Source organism: Rhea americana, unplaced genomic scaffold, assembly GCF_003343005.1.
Source record: "Rhea americana isolate MKP2758 unplaced genomic scaffold, rheAme1 scaffold_1, whole genome shotgun sequence".
NCBI lineage: Eukaryota > Metazoa > Chordata > Aves > Rheiformes > Rheidae > Rhea > Rhea americana.
The window spans coordinates 13,393,653-13,420,438 of NW_028185038.1; the positions used below are offsets into that span (position 1 = coordinate 13,393,653).

General features: G+C 46.3%; 1 protein-coding gene across 1 annotated transcript in view; it reads left to right on the forward strand.

Moving 5' to 3' along the window:
* The first annotated feature begins 6 nt into the window (after window positions 1-6).
* The window catches only part of CCDC3 (coiled-coil domain containing 3), a 39,946-nt gene continuing 13,166 nt past the window's right edge, over window positions 7-26,786 (forward strand). The window contains exons 1-2 of the mRNA XM_085299253.1: window positions 7-312; window positions 412-586. Of these exons, the coding sequence (XP_085155379.1) occupies window positions 206-312; window positions 412-586 (282 nt within the window). The 5' untranslated portion in view covers window positions 7-205. The remainder of the gene's footprint in view (window positions 313-411; window positions 587-26,786) is intronic.

The window sequence follows — 26,786 nt, forward strand, 5'->3', positions numbered from 1 at the left end:
GTGGCGGCCGCTGAGCGAGGGCTGCCGCGCCGAGCTGGCGGCGATCATCGTGTACGCGCGGGTGCTGGCGCTGCACCCCGACCCCTACGGCGCCTACAACTACCTGCCCTGGCAGCGCGGCGCCCCGGGCGGCGGCGGGCAGGGCGCCGCGGGGCTCTTCTACTCGGCCGAGATCGAGCTGCTGTGCGACCAGGCGTGGGGCAGCATGCTGGAGGTGCCCGCCGGCTCCCGCCTCAACCTCACCGGCCTCGGCTACTTCTCCTGCCACTCGCACACCGTGCTGCAGGGCTACGCTTACTTCTTCTTCCTCCGGTGAGTTGCCCCGCAGCATCCCCGCGGCCCGCCGCGGCCCGCCTGGGGACGCTCCGAGGCGGCCCTTACGGGAGCCCGCCGGCCTGTGCTCTCTTGCAGGATGGACGAGAATTACATCCTCCTCCCTCACGGCGTAAACTTCCAGGAAGCAATATTCCCCGACACCCAGGAGAACAGGAGGATGTTTTCCAGCCTTTTCCAGTTCGCCAACTGCTCGCAGGCGCAGCATGCCCTAAGCTTCGCCAGTGACTGGGAGATCCAGGAGGACAACCGGGTAAGCGTTTCCTTTACCGTCCCGCGCCCGCTTTCTAAGTGGACGCGGATGTTCCCGCATCGTTTGCGGAYGCGCAGCCGCATGGTTGCAGATCAGTGCGTTCCTCATTTTCCTGATCCTTAGGCAGCRACACTGGTGGGGAGATGTTAAACTTGTTTTCAAAGCTGCTGTCCRCATTAACTCTTTAACGTCCCACCGACTTGAGCAAGGTCCTGTGTGCGACCAGCTCGTGAGCTGTGTTTGGAAACCTGCCCTGCTGCTCTGATCTGACCAGGTCGTTCCTGGCGTTTGCAGTTTGCAGACCCCGTACTTTGACCTCATCTGAAATGTTCAGGAGTGGAGCTTTGCTTTCTTACTTCTGTGTCCATGTCATGCCCGCGTGTACTGCAGCCTCCAGCCTCATCTGGACCGTGAGAGGCTGTAAGGGATTGCTCTTGTCAAACTTCAGCATAAACATCTGCTTCCAGACGAATTGCCCCAAGCTTTCTCTATAGCCACTGGGAAAAGCCAGGCTCTCGAGGGCACGGTTCATGCAAGCGGATGTAGGCACCTCCTTCAGGGTAAGCCAGTGAAGTGCCTCTTTCTCCTCTCAAACGAGATCCTGAGGAGTAGTTCACCCCATAGGCAATTCCACCTTAAAAAAGGACATTTTTCATATGGAAGGTCCGTGAGTGCACATGTTTCCAGTGGCTTCTGAGCTTTATGGGGATGTAGCAAATGAAACAAATGCAGACTTTTAATTAATACTTCCTTGGCAGTGGGGAGCAGTGGGCAGTGTGTGTGTGTGTGTGTGTGTGTGTGTGTGTGTGTTTGTGTGTTCATGTGCTGTGTGCACCTATACATTAGTGGAACTATGGCAGTTCTTCATTTCCGTGCCTTGTTTTATGAAGCTGGCAGTTCCCATGAGTAGCTGAGAACATTTTAAGCATCTCTCTAGGTCAGGAGCGATGGGGTGTATGTCATCACTCGCATCTCTCCTGTTGATTCGTGCAAGGCCTGCAAGGCAGCAATATTTCTGTGTGGTGGCAGGAGCTCCGGTGGCTCATTTGGGAGACGGGTRGGGAGGCTCGGGAGCTAGCTGAGCCCTTTCTTTTTGCAAGCTGGCCAGCGGCCAGCATGAAAAGTTGGAGCTGCTGGTTTGCTGGTGAAGAACCCCAGGCTCTGGCCSCTGCTGCCTCCCGGCCAGCCCGCAGGTTTCCCAGTGCCCCGGGGCTGTGTATTTGGCAAGGACRGCAGTGGCTGCTGCCAACGCTGCAGCTTTTTCTCCTGGGGAGCAAAGCAGCATCTGGGGACTGCAGAGTCCAACTCCCAGGCTCTGCTCACCATGTCTCTGCGCTGTTTATTTAGCTGCGTTGAGCTAAATATAGAGGATCTTGATGGATCGGTGTTCGCTTATGCCAGCAGTGAATCTCGCCTGCTAACTTTAATGGAAATCACGAGGCAGAACCCCCCAGGGCAAGTTTGGGCAACCTAAAGCATATGTAGCAAAAGCGTGTTTCAGCTGTTGTGTTCTTTGACCCCGCGCAGCTGTGAGCGGATTAGGGTGGAATTACAGCTGCTCGTCACACAGGCCCCGGCCGAGGCTTTTAAATACCTCAACATGCGCGAGTCGAGGGAATAAATTCGGCCCAACTGATGGACGCTTTGTCTCCCCTCTGCCTCCCTGGGCAATGAAATGTAAAAGCTTCCTCTGCGGTTAAAAGCAGCTGGGGCTGACCATGCTCCCGCTCCTCTCGTGCAGCAGGGTTTTTGCAGCCGCGTGCCCCAGCCATCCCCAGCACTGGGTATTTGGGACTTTTTCCCTGTGGTGAAGGGGTACCCTGGCCCTTTCCAACATGCCCGTGCCCTTGGTGCAGCTCCAAACACTCAGCRTTTTGTCCATTACTTTGCAAACTTAAGCGGTGATGTCGGCTTTCCCAGTTGCCTTCACATCTGCTTGCTTCAGCTGTTTTCACCTCATCTAAGTCCAAACGATTTCCATTCCTGGGCACACTCAGGCATGCCGTCCACCARGGCAAGAGCCATGGCACAGATGCGGTTTGTGGCGCAGAAGATGATCCTGCAGGCAACAGCAGTGTCACTCTCAGAGCTTCTCAAACTTTTAGAGGCTTTCTGAGGAGTGTGGGGATACTCAAGGGATTTTTCTGGGACAGTGCCAAGCTGGGGAGGTGTCACATGGAGAGGGAAGGCTCTTCTCAGGAGGCTCATCCCACTGGGCAGACCCAGGGATCTCAGTGGCTGATGTGTGCTGCCATGCACACAGSACTCGCTGAGATCTGTCCCTGGGGTGGTTTGTGAAGGAGGAAGGAAGGGATGAAGGAGATGCCAAGATCTTCAGACTCGAAGGCAGCAGGGTGATGGACTGAAGAGTTGGTAAATAAGGTCCTGCATGTATGGTCACAATGAATAATTCATGTTTGTACCTTTGGGGTCCTCATCCGGGAGGGAAGTGAGCCTCTGGATAAGCAGATGTCTTTTGCCTAACGTCACGTCGCTGAGCGTGTCCGAGCCGGCCGAGGTGCCCAGCCTGATTCAGGAACGCTGCTGCCACCCCCTGCCCGCTCCCAGGGGCTTTCAGGCAGAGGCGCTACACTGCTTCCTGTGTGCAAACACCATCTCTTTGCTATTTCCAGCTAGAAGGCCCTCCTTTTGCTTGTTTTTTTCAGTTGTTCTAATAAAAGTAAGTGTCTTYGTGAGGCTGAGCTTGGAGGTACCCCAGGAGGGTCCCGCTGTTCCCCTGAGGGTGAAGGAGACTGCTGGTTCTGCAGCATCGGTGGAAGGAGGAGGACAAACCTGCCAGTCGCTTTTCACGTACACAAGGGGAGAACTAAAGTTAGGGGGAAGATGTCAAAGTGAGCAAATAGACACGTAGGAAGTCCCCGGTGTGGTGACACGGTAACTGGATGCATGACTTTGCCTTTTCCATCACCCTTTCCTTCTGGAAAGCCCCTGGGCACGTGGTAATTGGAGGCCAGACCCAAGGCACATCTCGCTGGGGATAACGCMCTCCTCACCCAGAGCCTGCTACTGTCGTTCGGCGCGAGCTCCAGCTGTGATGTTAAGCCCTGTGCAGTCTGGGCTGAGGGCCAGGTGCTGCTTTGCAATGATCCTGCAGCCTCATAAATTCAGGTGCATGGTCTGGCCAACCCGGAGAGCAGTGGTAGCTCGGGATATCTTTTCTTTAGGCACTTGTGTTTTGTCTTCCCAGCTTGCATAGCCAGTCGTTGGGCTTTGCCCTGACTTTTCTCGGCTTGCTTCTTAGCGATGTTTGCAGACCTTCTGCTCCGCTTAGGTTTGCTGGCACATCGGTTTTCTCAGGGTGGTTGCTAAAGYCCCTATTCCTGTCCAAACTTTGGACTTGGGGCTGCAGCTGGGTTTGTAACGCGTTGCTGTAACTTCRCTCTGCGCTGCCGTGGGATGGTCTAGAGCGGAGCGAGGAGCCCCCGCTTGCAGCATACCTGGGTCCCAGGCCTGGCTGAATGCCAGGGCTGATGTCACGGGAGATGATAACATGGAAAATCTCCTTCCCCCCCCCCTTTTGGAGTTAGAATCATATCGATTTTTTCCCTCCACCACTTGGAAAAATGTAACATTGACCCATAAAAGGAATCTTACAGCCACAGCAGTTTCTTTTAATAAGGCACTTTTATTTAAAAAAGGGACAATTAACAGTTGTTGATGAAAACCTGATCAGTATTCTTAAAAGCTTTCCAGGTTGCCTCTACGTCCAGGAGTTGCCTCTTCTCTGCTACCCCCTCTGTTTCCTCAAGTGCCTTTAAAATYGCTTGCAAACCCTTGCAGACCTCCCCGTCCCACGTGTGCCCGGTGGGTCGATGTGGTCCGTGGCCTGGGTGTTGCGTGACGGGGAGCTCGTGGTGCTCTCGAGCACCAGCCTTGCACCGAACAGGTTGCAGCCTCGGGTTCAGGCAGTGGACTGGGGCTGAAATCCTGGTTTGCCTTGTGGGTGCCAGTCTCACTGCTCTCGTTTCTCCTCCCCAACTTGGCCTTCTGCAGGGTTATGTGCAATCCCTTAAATGAGTCTTTGTTGCCTTGTCTGCAAACTAGGGATTAGGACACAAAGTGACTCAGGGTCTGGTGGTAATAAGGTAGAAGCTGTCAAATAGTGCTTGTGGTTATTCGTCATTCAGAGGAGATTTAACTCCCGGTTTTATCAACAAGTTGACAGGGTGACTGGGTCTTTTGGCCTCTGTTTATGCTTTTTCTCAGCTTACTGGGAAAAGCTACAGAAATGCTCCTGGCCTGAGGCTGTGCAATGCTTTCTTTACAGAGCACCTTTCTCCTGTCTTTTCTTCACATGGGAGATTTGCAAAATGATCCCTTGTGCATCATAACATGGGTATTAACACTAATGTGTTAAATTCACCCTGAGCAGCTGTTAGAGCATTAGTGCTGTGATAAAGCGTGCTGAAATTCAGGAGTCCGATAACTTTAATTAGCCTGGAGAGATTACCAGGAGAGATAGTGTCTCCTATTAGGGCTCCCTCTATGCATTGCCTCTCCTTCTCCTCTGGAGCCTCAGGGCCACAACTGACTTAGATCGATTGCTCCCTTCATAGAAATGGCCTTACCTTCAAAGAGACCTGCAGAGATTTATTTGGGTAATAATAAAGCCTTTCAGTGAGTAATCAGTGTCCCAGATAAACAGACAAGGAATTAGCATGTTAGCAAGGCAGTTAAGTCTACAAGTATCTGCTTAGCATCTTTGGGTCTCCTCTCCGATGACACTGGTGACACTTTGACTGCTGTAACACGTCTGATGATCTGATTACACCTGCGAGGCTTTGGAGCAGCTAAAAAGCCAACCAGATAAGAAAAAGTGATGCCACTGCGTAGTTGTGCTTCCTATTGTTAYGCAAAGCAGAAATTAAATGAAGAGTTATTCTTCCTCTGCGCGCTAGTAATTTCTGAACTGTTTGTTGGAGCAAAGGCAGTGTGCACACGTGCAGAGCCACCAAGTCAGGTCATTCCTGAGTCAGTCTCTCCAAAGCTGTGGATATGCTCAGCAGAGACCAGCCTCCTGCTTCCGCCCTAGCAACCTTGGCTGGGTGGATGGCTGTGACACTTCACGAGACCACAAGGACCCGAATTGTAGAGAAAAAGAATCTTCAGCAAAAGCTGTTCAGGCTCCTGGAGGAGAACTTGCATAGTACTTGCCATGGGGAGCTGTTTTGGTCCATCTCCCTGTTGCGAGCAGATATACATGGTRCCTTCTGCCTGCTATGGCTCTTTAAACAGAATCAGCTGTTTCACAGCTGGAATTGAATCTGAAGCCTTTCTAAGCTCCTTCAGTAAATCAGGATGTAGGAACAGACTTTTATTTTAAGCAGGGGAAGTCCAGGCTTTGAGTCTAGACTTGCCTCGTCCAAGCCGACTGGGAGGCCTTCCTCCTCTTCCTGAAACAGCTGCAAGGATCGGACGCGCTCCCATGTCCCGTGACGGCTGTGCACCCTTGCGTTATGTTATGTAGTGGCAACCACGTTGCACASTCCTGTCCGCTTGGAGCATGGCTGCTTCTGCCCCAGGAGAGAGGGAAATTTGGGGATGATCCTGTCATTTTTATGGCCTCTCTGACTTTGGATATCGCAGCTAGAAAGTGTGCCTAGGTACCTCCTGGACACCTGCCAGGGGTGCTGCAGCTCTGCTGGAGAGGAAGAAGAAAGCTGGCTGGTCCCAGGCATTATGGCATATCTGCACTGTTTCTGGTGGTGGCATAGCAGGTCTCAGAGCCGAGAGCTGGGAAGTGGAGTCAGGGAAGATAAGCCAACCCATCATCCTGGCAGAGTCGGCACTGTCTCAAATGCAGGGACTGGAGCTCTTCCTGCTGTGATGGAGACGAGATGGACATCTATAATGCTGAAGGTGACTCCTCTACAGGAATCATRCAAAGTCCAAGAAAAAGTAGCTCCTGACTATGGATTTCAAACTGAAAGCATCCATGACATCCACTGAGATAAAATGAAAAAGGCTGTTTAGGTCTTTTTTTCTTTTAAAAGTTCAGCACTTCTGTTCTTGAGGAATTTCATCCCTCCTCCTCTGAGTGCTGGGAGGGCTGGAAAGCGCAGGTCTTTGAGTCCAGACACAGCAGTTTTAGRTAGAGGACTGGTCTGGAAAAGAACACACAAATCTGACTTGACATGCCTTTGTGCGCAGCGTGGAGCACGTTGAACCTGCCCTGCCAGGCTTGGTTAGAACAGTCTTTTTTAAATTCCCATGTACTTGCTTTTTGCCTGTTTGCTTGTGGCATGAGTCACAAAAAGGATCCTTCATATGGGACTAGAGAAATAGAAAATATTCTCAGTTTAAAACACTTCTATGTGGCCAGGGCAGGGCAAAACTACCTTAAAATAAGTGAAAACAGAGCCTTCTAACTAGAGGTTTGAGAATCTTTTTTAATATTAGGTTCCCTTCCCTGCCATTTGTAAGAAGACTCRTTAGCCTAATAGCACGACATAAAGTTCACATCATTTCTGGCGTTTTAACAGAGATTTGCAGTGCTTTTGTTTTCCCCACGGTAATCCACCCAGGGACAGTGTGCCCTCTTCCTGAGATCTGCGTTTAATTTGAATAAATGTAAGCAGTATTAGATGAAATGGAGAACTGCTGACAAGTGTCTGGGACAAGGGGAGACAACGAGACAGTTGATACGTTTGGGTAACATCCCAAGAGTCTTTCRGCATGGAAATGGCATTGACTCCTTTCCAAATCTTCCCACCCAGCTTGTGGTAAAGGATTCGTGGAGGCTGATTGGCATCTTCCAATCGGTTTTCTGTCCTCCCACATGCACACAGGCTGCTAAAATACAGAACAAAAAATCATGGGGGAATATAAAATAGTCTTAGCCATGGACTTTTCCATTGCTTATGGTATTTCTTGTATTTATAGCACCCAGAAAGTGTTCTGAATGCTTCACAGGAGGGAAATGGGTAAATTTCTCTATTGRGTAGGATTTTCAGGGAACCTAACAGAGGTGTCCCAATTATTTATTTCTCTATCAGGAGACAAGTTGGCTGCCTTGGTACYGAAGTGGGTGCAGGACAGGGTGAGGGAAGTCCCAAATCAGGGTCCCAGCTCTTGATAGAGGAGCTTGGACCAACTTGTTCCCTCTCAACCAGTGCAGATTACTCCAGACTGCAGCTCTCTTTGGGAGTCAACCTATCTCACAGATACATTGCCAGGCAAGGAGATGCCTGCATGCCCATGTGTGTGTGCGTGCACGCACAGAGCTCCCGCCTCTGAAGGGCGAGATGGCAATCCTTCCAGGGACTAGCCATGAAAAAGGACTCACATGGCTCCAGGCTGCTTTTAATTATCTAGAGCCGCACTTTAAAGAAGTCCTGCCAAATGCATTCAGTCATTCGGGACCGTGCAGCACGAGCCTATCTGCTGCCGTATGCACCCTCCGCAGCAGGCTCTCGCTCTGCCTCCTCCATCCACAACCTAGTGTGGGACACAACCAGCAGCCTCGTGCTGGGCTCTGTGCACCACAACACATGTTGAGGAACCCACTTATCCCTCCCGTGTTCAGAGCCAAGGCTGCCRGAAGGTGTGCTGTGTCCCTGGGGTTTCCAGCCCGTAGGCGGTTAGAAGACCTACAGCTAAGTACGAAYCCTGCCACAGTGTTTGCTCAGCTGGACATTTTTATTTATTTTTTTTTCCCAAGCCCCTGACAACTGATTCTTAGCCAAGGGCCAAAGCAATATGTTTCTCAGTAGTGTTGGAAAAATGCAATTACCTGCATGGGGCTAATGCTATATTGTGCAGCACAAGTAGGATGTCTCCACTGTTGTCTCAGGTCAGGTAGGAGACATGAGACTTTTGATGAGCTGGTCCTGGTCCCTCTGTGTTAGCCCAATGTTTGGGTGAGACTGGGGTGGGAAATACCTCCCTCTGGGAAGATAAATGGGAAAATAGTCTGTTGCACACGGAAGGCTGTGCTTAGTTTTAAACATTTCAGCAGTTCTTATTCCAAATTTCAGACTGATTCTGGCACATTGATCTCTTGCTTTGTGCTTCCCAGTGAAGGGTCCTTGCTGTAATTCCTGCCCTGGTGGGTTTGTGCCGTATGGAGAGCACATYATTAACTTCTGCTGTCTGCTGGTGTCTCAGGGCATGAATTTTTGATACACGATAAACAGATTGCTCCTAGTGAAGGAAAGAGCCAGGTTGGAAGCTACCTCCATATGCAACCACGTGTAAAGGTGGGCTGGCAATTCAGAAGGAATCGTTTTCCTCCGAGGCCTTCAGCACTGCCTGCATTTGCAGATGAGTCAGGATCATTGTGCAAAGGTGTCATGTGCTTTACTGTAGTTTTATGTGGCTGAATTTACAGTTAAGAAATGCGTAAGGAAAAGAATCTGCTGCACATGCTTTGTGCCCTGGGGAAAGGAGGAGGGAACAGGCACAGGGCAGGTGTTAGCAGAAGCGCCATGATTTTTCTGTGAATTTCAACCCAGTTTGGAGCTGCTCTTGCAATGATGCAAAAACCATCAATCCTCATGTAAATTCCTGGCCTACTTGGAGAGAACCTTTTCTATTTCTCCATCTCCTGTATAAAAGTAGCAGAAAGGTGGACCTCTCTGTCCCATGCCCTCTGGAGACCCCACTGTCCTTCTGGTATATGAAACAGCAAAAAGACTCTAGGAGACCACTTAGGGCCCTTGACTCCTTCCATGTGTGACGAATTTGGTGGTTCTTCTCTTTCTACCCTGCTGCTCACAGCATCCCCAGCTTGGGAACATGCAAAAGGACATCTCACTGCACGTAGACTGGGGAAGGATGAATACACAAGCACTGGTAGACATTGGTGGGGGAGCTGATGGGGACTTGAGCCATTATCGGAACTGGAAATGGAAGAGCTATGAGAGCAGCATATGCTTGAAAGCTCACATCCGGGTCCAAATCACCTTCGTCAATACAGGCTCTCCTAGGCAAAGAGCTTGCCTGGGGTACTGAGGACATGGTCTCCAAGCAAGGAGGAAGATCTGGGCCCATGTTGTTACAGCATGAACATACTATCTTACTAAACCAAGGCAAAACAGAMCATGCGGTCTAAAGAAGCAGCTAATGGATTTGGGATTTTTTGTTTGTTTGTTTTTGAGACAGATGTGCTTATTATTCATGGTTGTCTCTTGATTTGTCAACCTTAGAGTTGAATAGTATTGAGTTAKCCTGAGAACTACTGGAAGATGCTCAGAAATGTCTCTTGGCACCCCACTGTGAGTAATTTACTGGAAATATTCCAGTGCTTCTGGTAGGGTTGGGAACTGGAGGAAGAGGCAAATGTAGGAAGTGAGAAACATTTGAGCTGGGTGCACCTGGTTCTTTACCCACCTGGGTTCTCCTGGGCCTTGGTCTGAGTTGGTTCTTTAGGGAAATAAATGCAGAGAGATTCTCATGCTTCTGGGCCAAGAGCARCCAAAATGAATGATGGAGATTTGGGTCCCCAAAATCTGTGATTTTCAGCCCAGTTATGAGCTGTGCCAAGAGCCCCTCTGTAATTCTGCGAGTCTGTAAACGTGTTGGGTGCTTTCGTGTATGTAAATACATGCTTCATATTGTCAAACAGCTGGGAAGGGTGATTCACGTGGTCCAGCACTCCTGGGCCAGGATCCGTTCATGGTGCACACACTGCTTCTGCTGTGCTCCAGCCAGAGCCAGCCTTTCATTTAGTTGCTGGCTACAGTAAACCTTGAATCCAGGAAGAGTCTTTTCTTGCAGCTACTCTCTCTCCTGAGCCACCTGTGAGATACAAAAAAACGGAGCAGCATGTTTTTTAAAAAMAACAACCAAAATCCAGATGGCAGCTGGCAAGCAGGACACCTGTAATGTTGCCTGTAACTGGATCAGCCGCTGTGGCTTGAAGGGAGATGAGATCTTTCAATTTGAGACATATTTTATCCCAGCCCATGCAATTTGATGTTTATTTTTGCAAGTGGAAAGCCAAGTTGGCTCCAAGGCAGCAGCAGTTCAGCTCCCTAATGGAAGCTGCAGACGGAGCCTTTTAAAGTCTGGCTGGCCTTTGAGAGCCAAGCGGGTTTCCAGATTCCCCCAGAGTGGTTTCCTCTGCCCGCTGTGCTCCATCGCACTATCCCAGCGGCTTCGCTGCTCCGCCTGTCCCGGGAAGCGTGCAGCCCCTCAGGGGGAGCAGCGACTAATGCGAAACGACAGCCCAGAGCAGCGGTTTTCTGGGAACCCCGAGTCCGGTCTGCATGTGACCAATTGTGGCTGGTTTCCACTCAAATCGCTTCAAGGGCTGTTGACATCCGGTGCAATCTCCTTTTGCTGCCCCTGCTTGTCCCAGTTTGGGGTTTTTTTTTTTTTTTTGAAGATTACGACTTCAGCTGTAGTCCAGTCATCTGTAAAATGAATGACAGTAGGAAAACACAAACTGAGGGAGAAGCACGTTTCCATGACACTCTATAATGTGAAGAGGAAATAATATAGATGGAAAGCCAGGGCTGAATTTCTGCCCAAGAAACTTCAGACCAAGCGAAAAAAACAAGTATTTCCTGAGATCTGAAAGCATTTAATGGATTTTTTTTTCCTGGTATTTGTACACTTCCCGGATCATTGTGGAACCAGTGAAGTCCTAGCAACTGTGAGGGGAAATATCATCGCCGTGTTTCTTGTTGAGGTAAGATGAAGGACACAAGAGCAGTCTCGTACTTTCTTACCTTCATCTTCAAACCAACTTGTCTTCATTGTCACATAGGGATAGAGGAAGAACTATTCCTCTTCTGCAGATGGGGAAAGCAAGGTAGGCGTGTTAGGCTCAGTATCATATCCCAGTGAGGACAACAGCAAACTCTCTTTGATCTCATTGAACCAAGATTTGTCCCCAGCAGGGCCAGGACCCAGAAGCACTCTAAATAGCTGTTCTGGTTCTAAACCAAGTCTTCACAAACCTGTGTCCTTCCCCTTGTGGCCTTATATGCCAGCTCTGTTGTCCTGGCAGTGCCAGTATTTTGGGTTTGATCATTTGTTCGAATGAAAGAATGTTGTGGGTACAAAGTCTCGCTTCCTTCTTCAGGTGGACAGTGACATGCATCCTCTTCATTGCCTCAAAATGCAATGGATTTAATACCTTCATTTGTCTTCACTGTGAATCTGTTTCAGACCACGTTCATTTGCTTGGCTTCTTTTTTTGTCTTTACATAGCCTTTGTGCAGGGTCGGAACACATTTGCCTGCTCCCGAATGTTTTCGATTATGTTTTTATTGTGGAAGAAATTAAGTTAGTTGCATAACTGGCTGGTGGTCTAAAAGAGATTCAGAGAACAAAAGTCAAAATGGATGCACAGCTTTACTGTGGTTGCCAGAGGAAAGGAACAGAAACTCAGACACTGTTAAGTCCACATTTTTACTAAATGGGGGAAGACATCCTGTTTCAGATTCTCTGAAGAGTTAGCATAACAGCCATATACACTTGAAATCCTCTATTTTGCTACAGAGCAGGCAAGCTTTTTTCCAACTAAAAGCATCACCTGGGATATGGGAGTGGGGAGATAAGAGGCAGGGGCTTAGCGGCATGTGGCAGTAGGAGAGTGCTACTGGACTCAGCTTTGAAAAGATCCTGAAGTCTCAGAAGGGTGGAGTCCAGTTGCTGAAAGTTTATTCATGGACTACAAAACATGCCTTAAAGTGAGAATCTCCGTGTGCATGGTCTTTCTGTGGAAAGGAAGCAGGAACTTGTTCTTGGTCTGTAAGCACCTCTATTGGGAAGGTATCAGCATCAGGCAAAGAAAAAAACAACAAATGTAAATGAGGGAAAATTAAAAAACGTATTACCTTGCAGTCAAGGGGAAATAGTCCTTTGAAATGTGTAACCAATCGATGTGATGAAACCTCTGGTGCTCACAAGGCTTCGGTCCTCACTGGAGAGTTGCAGCGGGTTACTTGGTTAGAAGATGCTGTCCTTTTACCATCTGTCACCAGGAGGTAGACCTATTGCGCGGGTCATGACTTGGGTTCTGGAGGAACTATGGAGGGTTTCACAGTGCTCTGTGCCTGTGCACTTCTCATTTCTAGAGCTGGATGGCTATGGTGACAGCTGCGACTTGCCCCTTTCCAGAGAGGGTCTAGTCCCCCCACGCTGCGGCTCAGCAGCCCTGGGAGCTAGCAGATAGCATTCATACCCCACCGCCAGTTGAGAAAACAGCCTGCAGGCAAATTTTTCTAAAAATCCCTTGCAAGTTGCCTGAGCCCTGCAGACAGCTACAGTCATGCGGGACATGAATACCAATGTTCAGGAAAGGCTGTGAATTGGAGCTGAAGAGTTTTAAACCCCTCCAGGGAGGGGTTGTTACTGCCATCGGAGATTGTTTTTCTGCCCTTGTACATGTTTTGAGCTCAGTTGTTGGCAGGCACATTTTGTCTGAGTTTGGTGAGCACTTCATGATGTGTTCCCTGAAATCTTAATTGGGTCTATGTTTTGTCAAGTCTGAATTTCGAAGGGCAGGCGGCAAATGTGATTCTTGGTTCTCTTCCCAAAGGTGCAGAACTGTAGATTAAATGTATCCAGGAAATAGTATTTTATGCTGCAGTCTTTCCTTCTTTGATACGAATGGYTCCAAAATACATTCAGCAATTACCCCCTCCTATATTTAACCCACATCTAGCAACAGCTGCAACACCGACTTAAAATGTCCTAGTACTTCCTCATTGGTGGCATTGTGTAGCTGCTGCAATGTGTCCGTTTTGCATGGCCATTGCTCCAAAAACATTTTGCAGATGTCGAAGATGTGAAGGAGCAGGCTTCTTCCATCACAGTGTCAAGACAGAGAAGAGATAAAAACAAAAATTGCAAAAAGCAGAGGCATCCCTGAGGCATTTTSCAGCCAGTTCTCTGTCTGGACTTCGGACCTCTGTTTCAGTTTCTGCTCTTTGTCAGAAAACGGGAGAAGCCTCCAGTGGTGGCTGCTTGTGGGACAGTGCTTATCACGCTGTGCTAATTGCATTTGCTGTGGTATTTATAACATTTTATATGTTTTGAAATGGAGAGATCTCAGGCTTCCCCTGAGCTAACTGGGTCCCCTAAMCTGCTCCTACAGCCACATATGACTTTAAATGTTAACATACACATTGGCAGTCTCCAGGGTCAGTCTGAGCATCACCAGAGGCTAGCTGGTTATGTGGATATTACAGTGGTATATTTGCTCTCCGTACACATCAGGGGCAGTGTCTTGGCCCTTTGTCTGCAGATCCTGGGGAATTTCTTTTATCTTCTGTCCGGTGATACGTTTGGAAACAGGCAGGCAGTCTGTGCAGGCAGCACGGGCAGACGACCAGAGGAGAGGGGGATGCAGGCCTGCAATCTAGCTAGAACAGGATTCAGAGCAGTTCAGAACTCAAGAGCAGACTGGAGGTCACGGTGGACTTGACCTGGGAGGTCTCCAGGCARTTGTTCAAGAGTGGTATTCTTCTATTTAAATGCTTAGAAATATGGTTCCAGTTAGTTAAAATGTCTCTCTCTCTCTTTTTTTTTTTTTAAAGGAAAATACTAAAAGAATAAAAATTATTATTTTTTCACCCTCAAGCCCAGAGTTAAGAGATAGGACCAACTARGTGTCACTATCAGATCCACCCCTGAGTGGGAATCAATGACCAGACTAAGACACCTACCTCTATGGGAGCAATTCTGTTGCCTGAAGTAGGTGCCTGTTGTCACCTGAGATGCTCCAGGGTATCTGAGAGAGATGACACAAGGCAYAGGAGCTGTGGGAGACTACATGGACATCTCCCATGCCACTTGGTGCCACAAGGTGGGTAGCTGAATCTCTTTGAGCAGAGCAGTTTGGCTGACCAGAGTTGTTTGTTTTAGGACAAGCTCAGCAGTCATCCAAGGTCCACTGCAGATGTCTTGGGCACACTAGGGTGCCCAAGAAGGAACTAGACATCTTGCTTAGGCTCTAGATCTCTATTGACTATTATGAAAACTTAGACATCGATCTTCTGTGAAGACAACTACATGTGGACATCTAAATGCCTTTGAGCTGAAATCTGCCCATGTTTTGTTTAGCCTTTTAGTTATGAGCATTGGCAACAGAAATGCTGCTTACAGAAATGATTGAGGAAACAGAGCTATATAGTACCAGCATTGTGTCCTCTGTATTGCAGCACTGATGCTTTCTCTACCCATAAATTGATATTGAAGTGACAAGTTAATGAATGTGCATCTTGTGGCATGTAAAATATGGCACGAGCTCTTATGAGTCCTAAGTGAAAAGACTCCATTGAAAATCCATGTAAGAAGCAGTTGATTGCCTTTTTATAGAGATAAAGACTATCTCTTGTGCTGAGCKCCAGCTGTTCAGTGCCAGAGCTACAAGACTTTCCTGTGTAGATATAAGGTTTACATCTGTTGTATCTGAGTATGGTGAGAAGGTAGATGTTTGAGTGCTGAAGTCTTTTGAGTGCTAGAGTYCTTCTGAATCCTTTAGCACTCAGTGCTCATGTTGAAAGGATAAAAGCAATTCAGCACTGATACTCATAGTCGTCATGCTGGTTTAGCATTTGAGCCACTGACCAGTAGCCTTTCTCACAGCTTCCAAAACCAAAGTCTTGATTATTTATGAATGTTTGATGATTTCTTCAGATCTAAGGGAATCAGTTCTACTATCAAGACCACCTTCAAATTGAATAGTTCTTTCCRTGACCCAAGTTATGCTTGCAGTTTCAACTGTGTTTGGTATTCTTGACTTCTTTTCTAGAGCTGCACAGGGATTTTGAAATTCATGCCTAGCACAGTATGTAAGTTGAAATAGCTCATGTGTTGCACCCCAGAGATGAGTGTAATCCTGCAAATAACCAGTTTCACCTTTGGGGTGAAAATGACATATTAATTCTGCAGAAACAGAGCTCATTTGAACTCATATCCTTGGCCCTATATGGATTTATTAGGCACTAAAGAGGACTAACATGGTCCTAGGGCATTTATACTGACCATAGCTATGGTTCTATCTCATCATATGCTTTTCCTGGCTACAGCAGCTCTGGGCTTAAATTTAGTGGGTTCTGGAAAAGTCCGGAGCTTGACACAAGAACTGCATCCTGCCCAGAGTCCTCTTTCTGTATGTTCCTATACAGAGCAGGTGGCTTGAATTTGCCTAGAGTTTATAATGCTTGTTGGAGTCTTTATCTTCTAGCTTATAAAGCCTTTTGGATAAGAATAGCTGAATGCTTGTAAGATGATGGGTTTTATTTTGTGGATTTAAATCCAATCTTCTAAATTGCTTTAAAGTAATTCCGTGTGTTTTGAAATCCAAAAACCCCTTGCCCCCTTTCTGAAATGCTTGCAGTCAATTACAGGATGCTTTAGGAAATAGTGGAAAATGCATAAATACAATTAAAAGCACTTTTCAAAATGGTGGTATGAAAAGAAAAAAGAGGACACATATGTTAGCAATACTTTATCAAATGGGAGCAAAGTCTGTAGCCATAGAAAGCCTTGTACTCTAAAGCTTGCAGTAACAATCAGAATAAACTTTCTAATCCAAGCAACATTGCTGGAATTGTCATATAAGAAAAGCTTTTTCACGAGGCTCTTTGAATTACTAAGCTATTAGTTTCAGGGTTTTTTTTTTTTAGATCTGCAAGCCTATACTCTAGATGCAGCTTTAAACATATTTTTCCATCATTTTGTGTATAAATATTCTGTTTGGCAATTGACTAATTGACCTTTTTTTTTTTTTTTTTTGAGGAGTAGTTGGAAGGAGTTAGAGAGTTTGGCTTCTTCAGCATTGCTCCCCAAACATATGGAAAGTCTGAATTTCATTGCACATAGGCACTGCAGTCAACAGTGGAAWGGACTATAGGAGTTCTTTCAGCAGGTGCTTCAATATCAGGAGCCCTGAGTTAGTGCAAAATAGTAATCTTCAGAGGAAAAATGGAGAATACCAGCTGGAGCTACAAAAGAAGCGCAAGATACGCAATATGCAATTTTGTTTTTAAGAGTTTGAAATGAAAATAAAATTGCATTCAAGGGAAGTGGTCCACAAAATAGCAAAATCTACTGTGCGTTCTACATTATGATTAGTGGAAGCAATTTGGAGCCTGCTCCCATTTGCATTTAAATTCCTGCTGACTTTAAAAGATGTAGAGTCACATGTTAAGGAATAGGGTTAGATTTTAGACTTAGCTTTACAGACTCCTCTTGAGTCTGTGCCTGKAATTTGAGAAGTGCATAATCCTGCAAATCTGCTTGGTTGTGATGGGAGTTGATTTGAGCCACTTTGGGCTCTTTTGGGCTGGAGGGAACTAAAGAGGCCATGCAGAAGTCAGCCAGCCCAACCACAATGTTGGCTTCTGGTGCTTTCGTATAAAATGCTCCGTTTCTGAGWCAGGAAAAAGGCAGGACATGGGATTGTCTCCTGCCACCTTGAAGCAGAATTGTGGTCCCTGAAATACACCAAAGTCCTTGGAAGATACGCTTTTGTTAGGTACAAAAGCACTTTATCAGTTTATATTGCTTCAAAGGGTTATTTAGAATTTGTCATTCCTTTCATGACCACATTTCTGGGGAGAACCGAACTTGGAAATAGAAGATGAGTTGCAGGCTCCTCAGGTTAGTCCTCAGTACATTTGGTTGCCAGGAAGGAGGATGCTGCAGGAGTCAGGGCGTATTGGATAAGGGATTTCAACTGGGCTGCTGGTCGGTCCTTATGATCCTTTCTGCACCTAAACCCCTGACTAAGTCAGTCTGTTGCAGAGACATACGATTGCCTTATAGGAGCCATATGTACTGCCGGATACATGTTTTCTGAACAGATAGGCTCCACTGACAATAACTTAGACCACGTTRCTTAGACCACCAGGCACCAAAGCCACAGACTGAAGTCCCACTCAGGAGCTTGTTTTTGCTGCTTTGCATGCTGACTCACTGTTCTCTTGGAGAAATCCAGGGAAATAGTGGAGAGCTGTAACTGTTTGTGAAGTAAGACTTCCAATTTCTTCTCATCACCTCAGCGTTCATCATCTTAGTGAACTTGGTCCACAGAAAATAATTCATTTAAGAGAAAGCTTCTCTCTTTCCTGCATCATAGCCCTTTGCTGAGAGCATACTGCCCGCAGGACATGRTTTTCAGAGAGTATTTCCAATGACAGTAGGGACTTTAGAGGGTTACTCCCTGGAGAGGGTCCACTGACAGAGAGGAGCCCCAGAGAGACCAGCCTCTTCTGCCAAAGTTGTTTTTTTGCTGAGGTGTCCTCCCAGCATGGTACCAGCCTTCAGTAATTCCCATGAGTTCTGGTAAATATTTAACCATTGCTAACATGAGTGGATTGAAGTGTAGAGGTAAAGGGCCTTCCCACAAGAGCAGGCAGACAGACCTCGGAGAGCACGATTAAATACCTGAGTGATTAAGGGCTGAGAAATCAGCCAAGGTTCATCGATTTACCTGTCTTTTTAAGAGGTGCTTACCCCACTTCTGGGACTGGAGTTCTCTATCTTGCACTGGAAACCAAATCGTTTGCTTGTATGACCACGCTCTCATTTGACATGGCCACGGTGATATATGTAACTGATTATAAAAAATAAATATTGCCAATAGTGGCTGCAAGAGAAAAATAATAATTAAAGCAGAGCAGTTTGGCACTGTAGCTGAGCTAAGGTGCTTTTGGAGACCATTTTTTCGTGCCCACTCCTCCTCCATATACCTCATTCCCAGGTGGGACCAACTGGAACATTCTGACCATGAACGACTCCATTCTGGGCCTTGTTTATTGCTGTGCTTAGATTTGTCAGGATAACCTGTTCAGACACAGTGACAAGCAGCAAACTGCCTTTCCATCAATAAATTGAGATGACTTAAGCACAACAGAAAATAAGAATAGGAAATCAATTTTCTTAAAAGCTTTTAAAAGCTTCTGCCAAGGTGAAATGTGCAGGAGTTTCTTCAATTAACATCCATGAGCTGAACAAAGCCAGCTTCTAAGTAGTTCATGGGATGAGTTTGTTAGGAAAGCGGAGGGCTGTCTTTTGCTAATGAAGGTGACTTCAGTGAGTTGTAAGGGATTTATGGAAGGATTTTACTGGTCCTAAAAGAAAGCTGCCGTCTCTCTTTGGCTTAGCAGCAGAAAGATGAGAGGTGATTGTTCAGGCAGGAGAAGTTGAAGGACAAGCATGAAATCCACGTTGTGTGCCTATCTGCTGTGAGGTCTTGGCATCACGGGAAGGACAGATACAGGGCCTGGGGTTGTAGGAAGGCAGATTCTACTTGGTGCTACTGCGACCTCATGGGACAAACCTTCTGCCAGTGCAATGTCTTTGCCATGCTGCTCTTGCAATTATGTGAGGTGATGCTTGTGAGTGTATTTTAAAAACAAGAAATAAACTTTCTTAAAATCTTCAAATACTACTGTCAAAAGGAAGTTTGTAGGAGGTTAAGGGTTAACAGCTAATAGTTAGCAATTGCTTAACACTAACCTAGCCAATAACTTAGACTTGACTGTAAGGGAATAAAGGGCTGCTGAGGTGTGAGGACACCACAAAGGTTTCACAGTCTGTCTTTTCACGTCATTTGCACTGGCAAAGCCTTGTACCTCTGCAGAATCCCACTTGGTTAAAAAAGGGAAGTCTGGACATGCTACAGTTGTCCCACCTAACTAGTATGAAAATGAGAATGGTTGCACTGGGTCAGACTGAAAGTCCCTCTAGCCCTGTGACCTGTCTCCTGCACCCATACCTCGTAAAATTGGCAATTAACTATTTCCCACTGGMGGCAAAGCAGGAAAGAGGCAACGAGGAAGGGCGAAAGTCTGTTGATCAGGAAGAACAAAGCCAATATGAAATTCGGATAGCCTCTGTCTGATGCCTGCTCCCTGTCTGTGGTGACCTAGCAGTTATAGGCATCACTACCCAATATCGTGTTATAAGGCAAAGGTGAAGTTCAGAGCTGAAGCAATCCGTGCCACTTGCTTAGCTGTGAGAGAGCGTAAATTAACCAATTGCACCAGATTTTTTCCCATACAGTAAAAGATTGCCAACCTCCCCCCCCCCAAAAAAAAAAAAGAACACAATAAGCAGATATCTAGAGAAGAGTATAAGAATGGGGTAAGGACATGTGATACTTCATCCTGATGGTCTCCCAACCTCCAGTGTTTTCAGCTCAAGGACACCCTAGTGAAGCTATTTCTATATATTAAATTGTTTCCATATATTTAGTAATTTTCAGTGTTTTTTTCTCCCATGAAGCTGGGCAGTCTCCTCTTGAACATATGCAGACTTTTAGAGTCTGTAACTTCCTAAGGTAAGGACTTCCAGACATCTACCACACCCATTGTGCAAAGAATCACCACTTTTTGTTTGCTTTGAAGCTAGTTCCTACTACATCATCTGATGCTCCGCGTTTTTCTGCCAGAAGATTCTGCCAGTCTCTATTTACTCCCTCCACAGCTCTTGTGATTGCGTAGGTCTCTATCACATATCCTCTCATATTCGCAGGATCCAAGGCTACAAACWGCGCTTGATGGCTGAGCCTCAAAGGAGGTTGTTTCTGTCCTATACTGGATGAAAATCAGCTACCACAAATGRTATGAGAGGCTAGTCCCTGAAGAAGGAGGGAGTAAAGCCCCTTCCCTACTGTCTAGGACCTCCCACTGCTATTGCCATGGGGAAGTTTCAAAGTTTTGCCTAGACTGATGAAAATGCCAACAGGGAAAGCAAATATTTGTGTGTAAGACCTAACCCCAAAAAGATTAAGTGCAGATGGCTGTCAATAGTGCCAGCAACCTGCAAGAGAAAGTGAAAACTGAGAAGGATGTAAAAACAGAACATAGTGGGGGGGAAAGAAGAATAAAATGCAAAACAGATTAGCAGTGTATCATGGGGAAGGAAAATTTGAACAGGGCTTTTTGCTCTCCAGAAGAAGGGTCGCATCAAGACCAGCCAGAAAAGCACTGCAACAGGGACACCCAAGCTGGGCTCATCAGCATTAGCAGCTTGGGAGGCCTCCAAGGGTGACCACAGGCTGAGGACAGATGGTGAAATACCATCTTGACTGATGCAGCTTGGCAGGGTGCTGCCTGGATATTAGATACCTTTGGAAATTGGGCAGGGTTGTGAAGGCGATGAATGTCTGATGTGGCCATCTCCCACCTCTTCAGTGCTGGCAGCCAACTGTTAGCCATAAAGCTGTAGGAAGAGGCTAAGCTGTAGCAAGAAGTTGAGCTGTAAAAAGAGGTTTGGTTTTGCAAAACTTAGCCCACTTTCTGTAGGAGGAGGGCTGTGCAGCTTGGAAACTTTCCATCACAGACCAGTTCTAAGTGGTAGGGCTGTCTAGACTAGTCAGAAAGGCATGAACAAATAACCAGGGAAAACAGAAGATGAAAAAAAGCGTGATACCTCACCTAGAAAATTACCGTATCAGGGAAAAAAAAAGTTAATTGAAACTTCAAAGGGTGTAAATAGAAGAAGGTCTTACCTGCCTTTATTCTAATGCCGTGCAGCTGGTTAACAAGCAGGAGAGATCAGACATGCCCATGGTTGGGCTTACATGTTCTTACTGGCAGTTGGTGGGAATATTTGTGATTGGAAGGTTACAATTAATTATTAGAAACCAGTTTGTACCAACCATGTGGGCAGCGGGCAGTTGTGTGTGAGGACCCTGGCATCCCATCAAAAATGTAATTGTCCGTTACTGAGTGTGCAGCCATACAGAAGCAACGAAGCAACCACTCTGCAGCGCTTCGTGGATCAGCAGAGTGCTAATTAGCAATTGCTAGAGGCCTCCACGTCTCTCTAAGGAAGAAAATAGCACCACCTCGAACACCTCGATAGAGCATCTGTGGGGAGAGCAGGAAGGGAAGCTTTACTTACCTGGGAGACTTCAATTGAAGTGATGATTTCCTAACGTGAATACCAGACCGAGGGAGTTCTACCTTAGATCTTCTTTTTTATTTGACCTATAAGTGGAAAATGGTGGTAATATAGGTAGAAATAACCAAACTTAAATACGGCACTTCTCAACCAAAGTAGATAATTAATTATTCCTTTAGTTTGCCATGGGTCATGATGGATTCCCTGCCACTGAAAAGATTTTTTTGTAGAAAAGATTTGCACTTACTGAGGCAATACCGTGAGCTTGAAAGCTCTTTGACCAATTTCACACAGGTCAGGTCAGGTCAGAAGATCAGTTTATAATCYGAATTTCACCTAATCTGATATGATCCATGGTTTAAATACAAGTGATTTGTGCTACCCTCATGCCCCCACATTGGACCTGAGCTTTCAGCATGCTATTTTTTAGGAAGACCTCCAGCTTGGTTAACATCATGTAATGTTTGGGGCCACACACCATGTAACGGAGATGCACTTCGATGCAGCTGCCCCATAGGCCCTCCTTAGCAGTTTACCTCTCTGAAGACCACAGGAAACATCTTACAGCCATGATTTCTCAGAAGGAAACACCAGCCATGGGAATGAACAAGCAATAGTTCTCAAAGCAAGACCAGAAGTTGTCCAAAGCATCATTTTACCAAGCTTTTCTATGTCTGAAGAGTCAGGATAGGAAAAAGCATTGCCATATGGAGACTGTCTTATAAAATCACTTTAGAACAGGAGCCTTTTAGTTCCTCATCAAATGCAATAAAACACTCTATAGAGCAGCTTTAAAAGCAGGGAAAAAGCAAAGGCCAATACATCTCCGTCACAGCAGTGACAGCCAAGTAGTGCCTGTCAGACCCGAGTTCCTTTAAAAATGTACGCTGAGCCCTTTTGCACTCTTAATAGTGCTTGTTGAAGTATGAAGGAAATGGGAAAGCATCCAGAAAACTGTTTCAACTCAGCTGACACTGTGAAGTTAAAAGAGGAGCCATGAAAGAGAGGGAGGTCTCCAGAACACTACTGACTTGCCATGGACAGAGGACACAGCTCTGCATATGCTGCTCCTGCCTTGCACAGCTGGAAGCTGGAGGTGCTTGGCAGCTGTTGAAAGTCAGATTTTAAATAACATCTGCTCTTGGCCGTTGCATTTTTTTTAGGCTACTGTTGGAAATAGAGATGGGGAGTTTTGAGGTAGCCTTCAGGAAGCTTTTGATGCTGACAGCTAAAAGAAGAGAAAGTACCCCATAAAGCCAGGTTGCCCTCCAAGACATGGCAAATGTGTGACACTGAATTGAGTGCAATTTGTCAGGGCTTAGCAGTGGTTTTCTTCTATCTGCATCCTTTTCCGCTGAATTTCTGCAACCCTAGCAGATGTTTYGTGTGAATTATTTCTGTTCTATAGTGCATATAGTGTTTTAATACATAATATACATGCGAGATAAAGATTGAGAAGTCCTCACCTGTGGGTACTACAGACGTGCTTAATTATGTCTATTGTAGTAACTTCCTTATTTCTTAATTGGGCAATCTACAAGCAATCTACATCTGTATTCAATGCGTCACCGTTCAAAATACAAAATACAAACTCAGAATTGCTGCACTGTTACTTACATATACCTGCATATAGCCCCTTCTTGCAATTTAGAATCATTGTGAGTTATATATCTTTTTGGGTGGTGCAGAACACGTAACTCTGAAACCAATATCCCTATCTCTTTGTCTGTCATTCATGTGTGGGATTTTGGGGAGAGCTTGTTAAAGCCAAGCACAAGTCTAGCCAGACAATGCTTAGTTACAACTGCAACTTATCAGGAAAGTCTATCTTGCGTTAGTATCTTTCCAGAAAGCAGTAAATTGTWGCAAAGGTGGCTTCATGGGCTCTGCATTCTTCCTGCACTTGTTGGTTCAACTGTTAAAAAACGTGGGAGTTGAAGAGAGAGTAAATGTCAGCACTGGTAGGAATTTGCAATGTGTGGAGTAGAGGGAAACAGGCCTTTTCTGAGAGCCAAGCCAGCCATCATCTTTGTACAAGCTTTCAAGTGGAACTTTGGGGAGAGAAACTTAGAGAGCTTTGGTAGTAGATGGCTCTTTGGGGAGCAGCCAGCTGCTATTTATGTGTTACAAATGGATTACACAATCCTGGAGCCGCGTGGGTTGGAGCAATTGCACATTCATCACCACCTTCTATCTGCAGCCTTTTGAGTAGAGCTGAGCAAGGCATTGAGCCAGCTGAGCGCTGGAGACCTTGGGAGGCCACAGCATCCTCTGCCCCRCAAGGAAGGGAGAGAGGGAAGGACAGGAAGCAAATGCAAAACTGGTGGCATTGCAGGTAGTGCAAACCTAACAAGGACTTTCTGGTTGTGATGACTACTATTTTCTGAAGTTTTCTGGAGCCCTTTGCTTACTGTGGTTCACAGCCATTTCCCATTGTGGACCTCCACAAAACAAAGATGCTCATGGTTTGCCCAAATACCAGGACAAGCAATGGGTCATCTTGGCATGATCCTTTCTCTCCTGATACTTCCTAGAAACACCTTATCACCAGGGTTCTGCTGATGCAGGAAGAGCCTGTTCTGTGGATCAGGTGGGAAGTACAGGAAAGGCAGAAAACCAGTGCATGGAATCAGAGCACACCATGCCACCTTGAGCCACTACCGTTGAATTATCTAGCTTCATCAGCGCCTTTTGGATCCTCAGAGCTRAAATGCAAAGTGTCTTTTGAGTTCAGAAGCATGATGGGTTTTCAATACTGTGTGTAGGTATCATGCATGCCTTCTGTGTAATCACCAAATTCTTATTCTCTCCTGTGAAACACAACAGCTCACAGCAGTTTAGCAGAGAAAGTAAATAACATCAGCCTGATTGAAGGGCCTGTAGATGTCACACAGGGAGAATGAATTTCCCCGGGATTTTCCAAGGAGAGCTTCATTTCATGAAAATATCAAGCTACCCAGTGTAACAGGCAGCTCAGGAAAAACACCTCGGGGATAGCAGCCAACAAGAAGTCATGTGAAATCAGCGTGATCTTCTTCCTGACAGGGAACAGGTCTGGTGAATATGAGATGTGCAGTTTGGCTTAGCAACTGTTGGTTCAGCTCACAGAGCAGTTTTGGTGCATGTCAAATAGATTCCTCCAGAATAAACACTACCAGGCTGCTTGAGGTGTCATCTGATGGACCAACGCTTAATGACAACACAGAGGGCTGAACGAATGTTTGGTCCTTCATATGGCTTCCAATCCCCTTTCCCTGTATATGTGTCCCCCCCAAAAAACGTGTTCTGTAGACAGAGCTTCAAGCTGCAAATATGCATCTACTTTTCCAGCTTCCTGATGCAGATATAGCCAATAGCCCCAACCTTTCCTCAGTGTGGCTCACCTGGGAAAACTAGCATCCAAGTGGATGCATCTCCTCTATCTCTTTGTTTTTGCCCTCTGAGCCAGGGTTCAGCCACCACACTGTCCTAGGCACTGTACTCTCCAGCAGTGGGCCAGGCCATGGTGGCTGCACTGGTCTAGCATGGCAAAAGTGACAGAGGGAAGGAGGAGCACAGTATTGTCCTTGGTTTACTGAAGGATTTCTGCATCCTTTTGCAGAAAGACTTGGTTGTAGCGCTTTCTCTGTGACCAGCCTTGAACTGAACAGCCTTAGCAGATCAGAACATTTTTAAGGTTTCACATCAAGGTGTTTGCTCATCTTGATGCCTCAAGCTAACTCAGCTTCCTTTTATCCATTGTCAAGTGCAAACTGTGTACTACCTCTGTCTTGCTCTCAGTTTGCACCCAAAGTATTTAAGAGATGCAAGTTCATCAATGTGTTCATCAGCTTTTAGTAAGCTGGGTTTGAGTTTCAGCTTTTTGGTGACAGCTCTGCTTAGACTGATGCAAGCTCCTGCCCTTTTCTTGTGCAGATACAGCTCTCAGCATTTCCACTAAACACCTCCACAGCACAGAGTCTCCTTTTATAATCATATATCAGGAATTACTTCATAAAAATCACTGCAGAGGAGAGACAGAATTATCTTCAGATTTTATAACTTGGCTAAAAAAGTCTGTCTGCAAGCTAAAACTTGCCAGATATATCTCAGTCAGGAAAGAATTTAGCTTCTCTCCTTCCACCAAAACAGCAAACAACTCCTCCCCCTCCCAAACACTTGCAAATTTCTCAATGGAAAAAGGTTATTTGAAGAAGAGATTAAGTAAATAAGTGTAAATAGTGGCAGGATCTGCAGGGTGGGGAGTGGATGGAAGGAGGAATGCTTGAAATGATCCAATTTGGGGTGATTTTTTTTTATGCTTCTCCACTTGAAATAGCTCTCCAGTATATGGAGGGAGTGGTGCAGATCACCAATTTGCTTGTCTTTCCGTAACACTGGCTGCTGCAAGTGTAGGTGCTGCATCAGCACAATAATGTACTTGTTAATAGGATTAAGCTGAGCCAGGCAGAACTGAGACATTTGTCTGGATTGGAATCCAGTTAAACCCATTTGTCGCCCAGTCTTTCCAGCTGAGATTGTGCTGCAGTTTACACGCATTAACTGTAAATCACAGCAGGTAGGTGGAGAGAGGCCTCAGGTACCTGCTGGGAAGGATCTCTGAAGTGAAGCCTGCTGGTGGGCATCCCTTGCCAGCTACACTGGGAGGCACGCAAGAGGGGATCTCACCAGCTGGTTGGAGATGATAAAACTCTGTAAGATGCACAGATATCCTGTTGTTCCAGTTGTACAGATGGGGAACTGAAGTGTGGAGGAACTGATTCTCATTAGAACTGCTTCTTTCCTAMCTGGCTATTGCCCTTTCCATAATAAAGATGTCCCGTTCCTTTTCTCGGAAGAGGACATGCATTTTATCCTCCCTCTTTGATTAAGTGTGGAAGTGTGTGTGTTGTTTAATGAGAACAAGCTGCTCAGATAACTCAACTCAAAGTAATTGTGACTTTGGTCTTCCCAAATTACTGTTGCCAGAAGACAAGGTCCTCTTGTCCCGATTACGCCCATCCCTGGACTGAGAAGGAGTCAGCCTCCCTCAGTGCTGTAGAAAATTACTTCTACAATCCAATTTAAAGCACATATAGCTCACACTTACACAAAGGGTAACAYAGTGCTACAGGGATGCATTTGCTACTTGCCCCTCTAAGTGTTTGACCAGCAGTRATAGCAGGTTTTACAGTAAATGCACAGACAGCAGGATTTTCCAGCTCCCAGGGTGACTAGTCAAAAAAGAGCTGAAAAGGAAACGAGTACCTGCCCGAACGGCAGTGCCAAAGTGTAATCCTGTGTTCACTGGGCAGTGACCTGGCACTTTCTGTGCCCTTATCTTGCTCCAGCACAATTACTAATTTAGGATTAAACGGTCAAGAGCCAC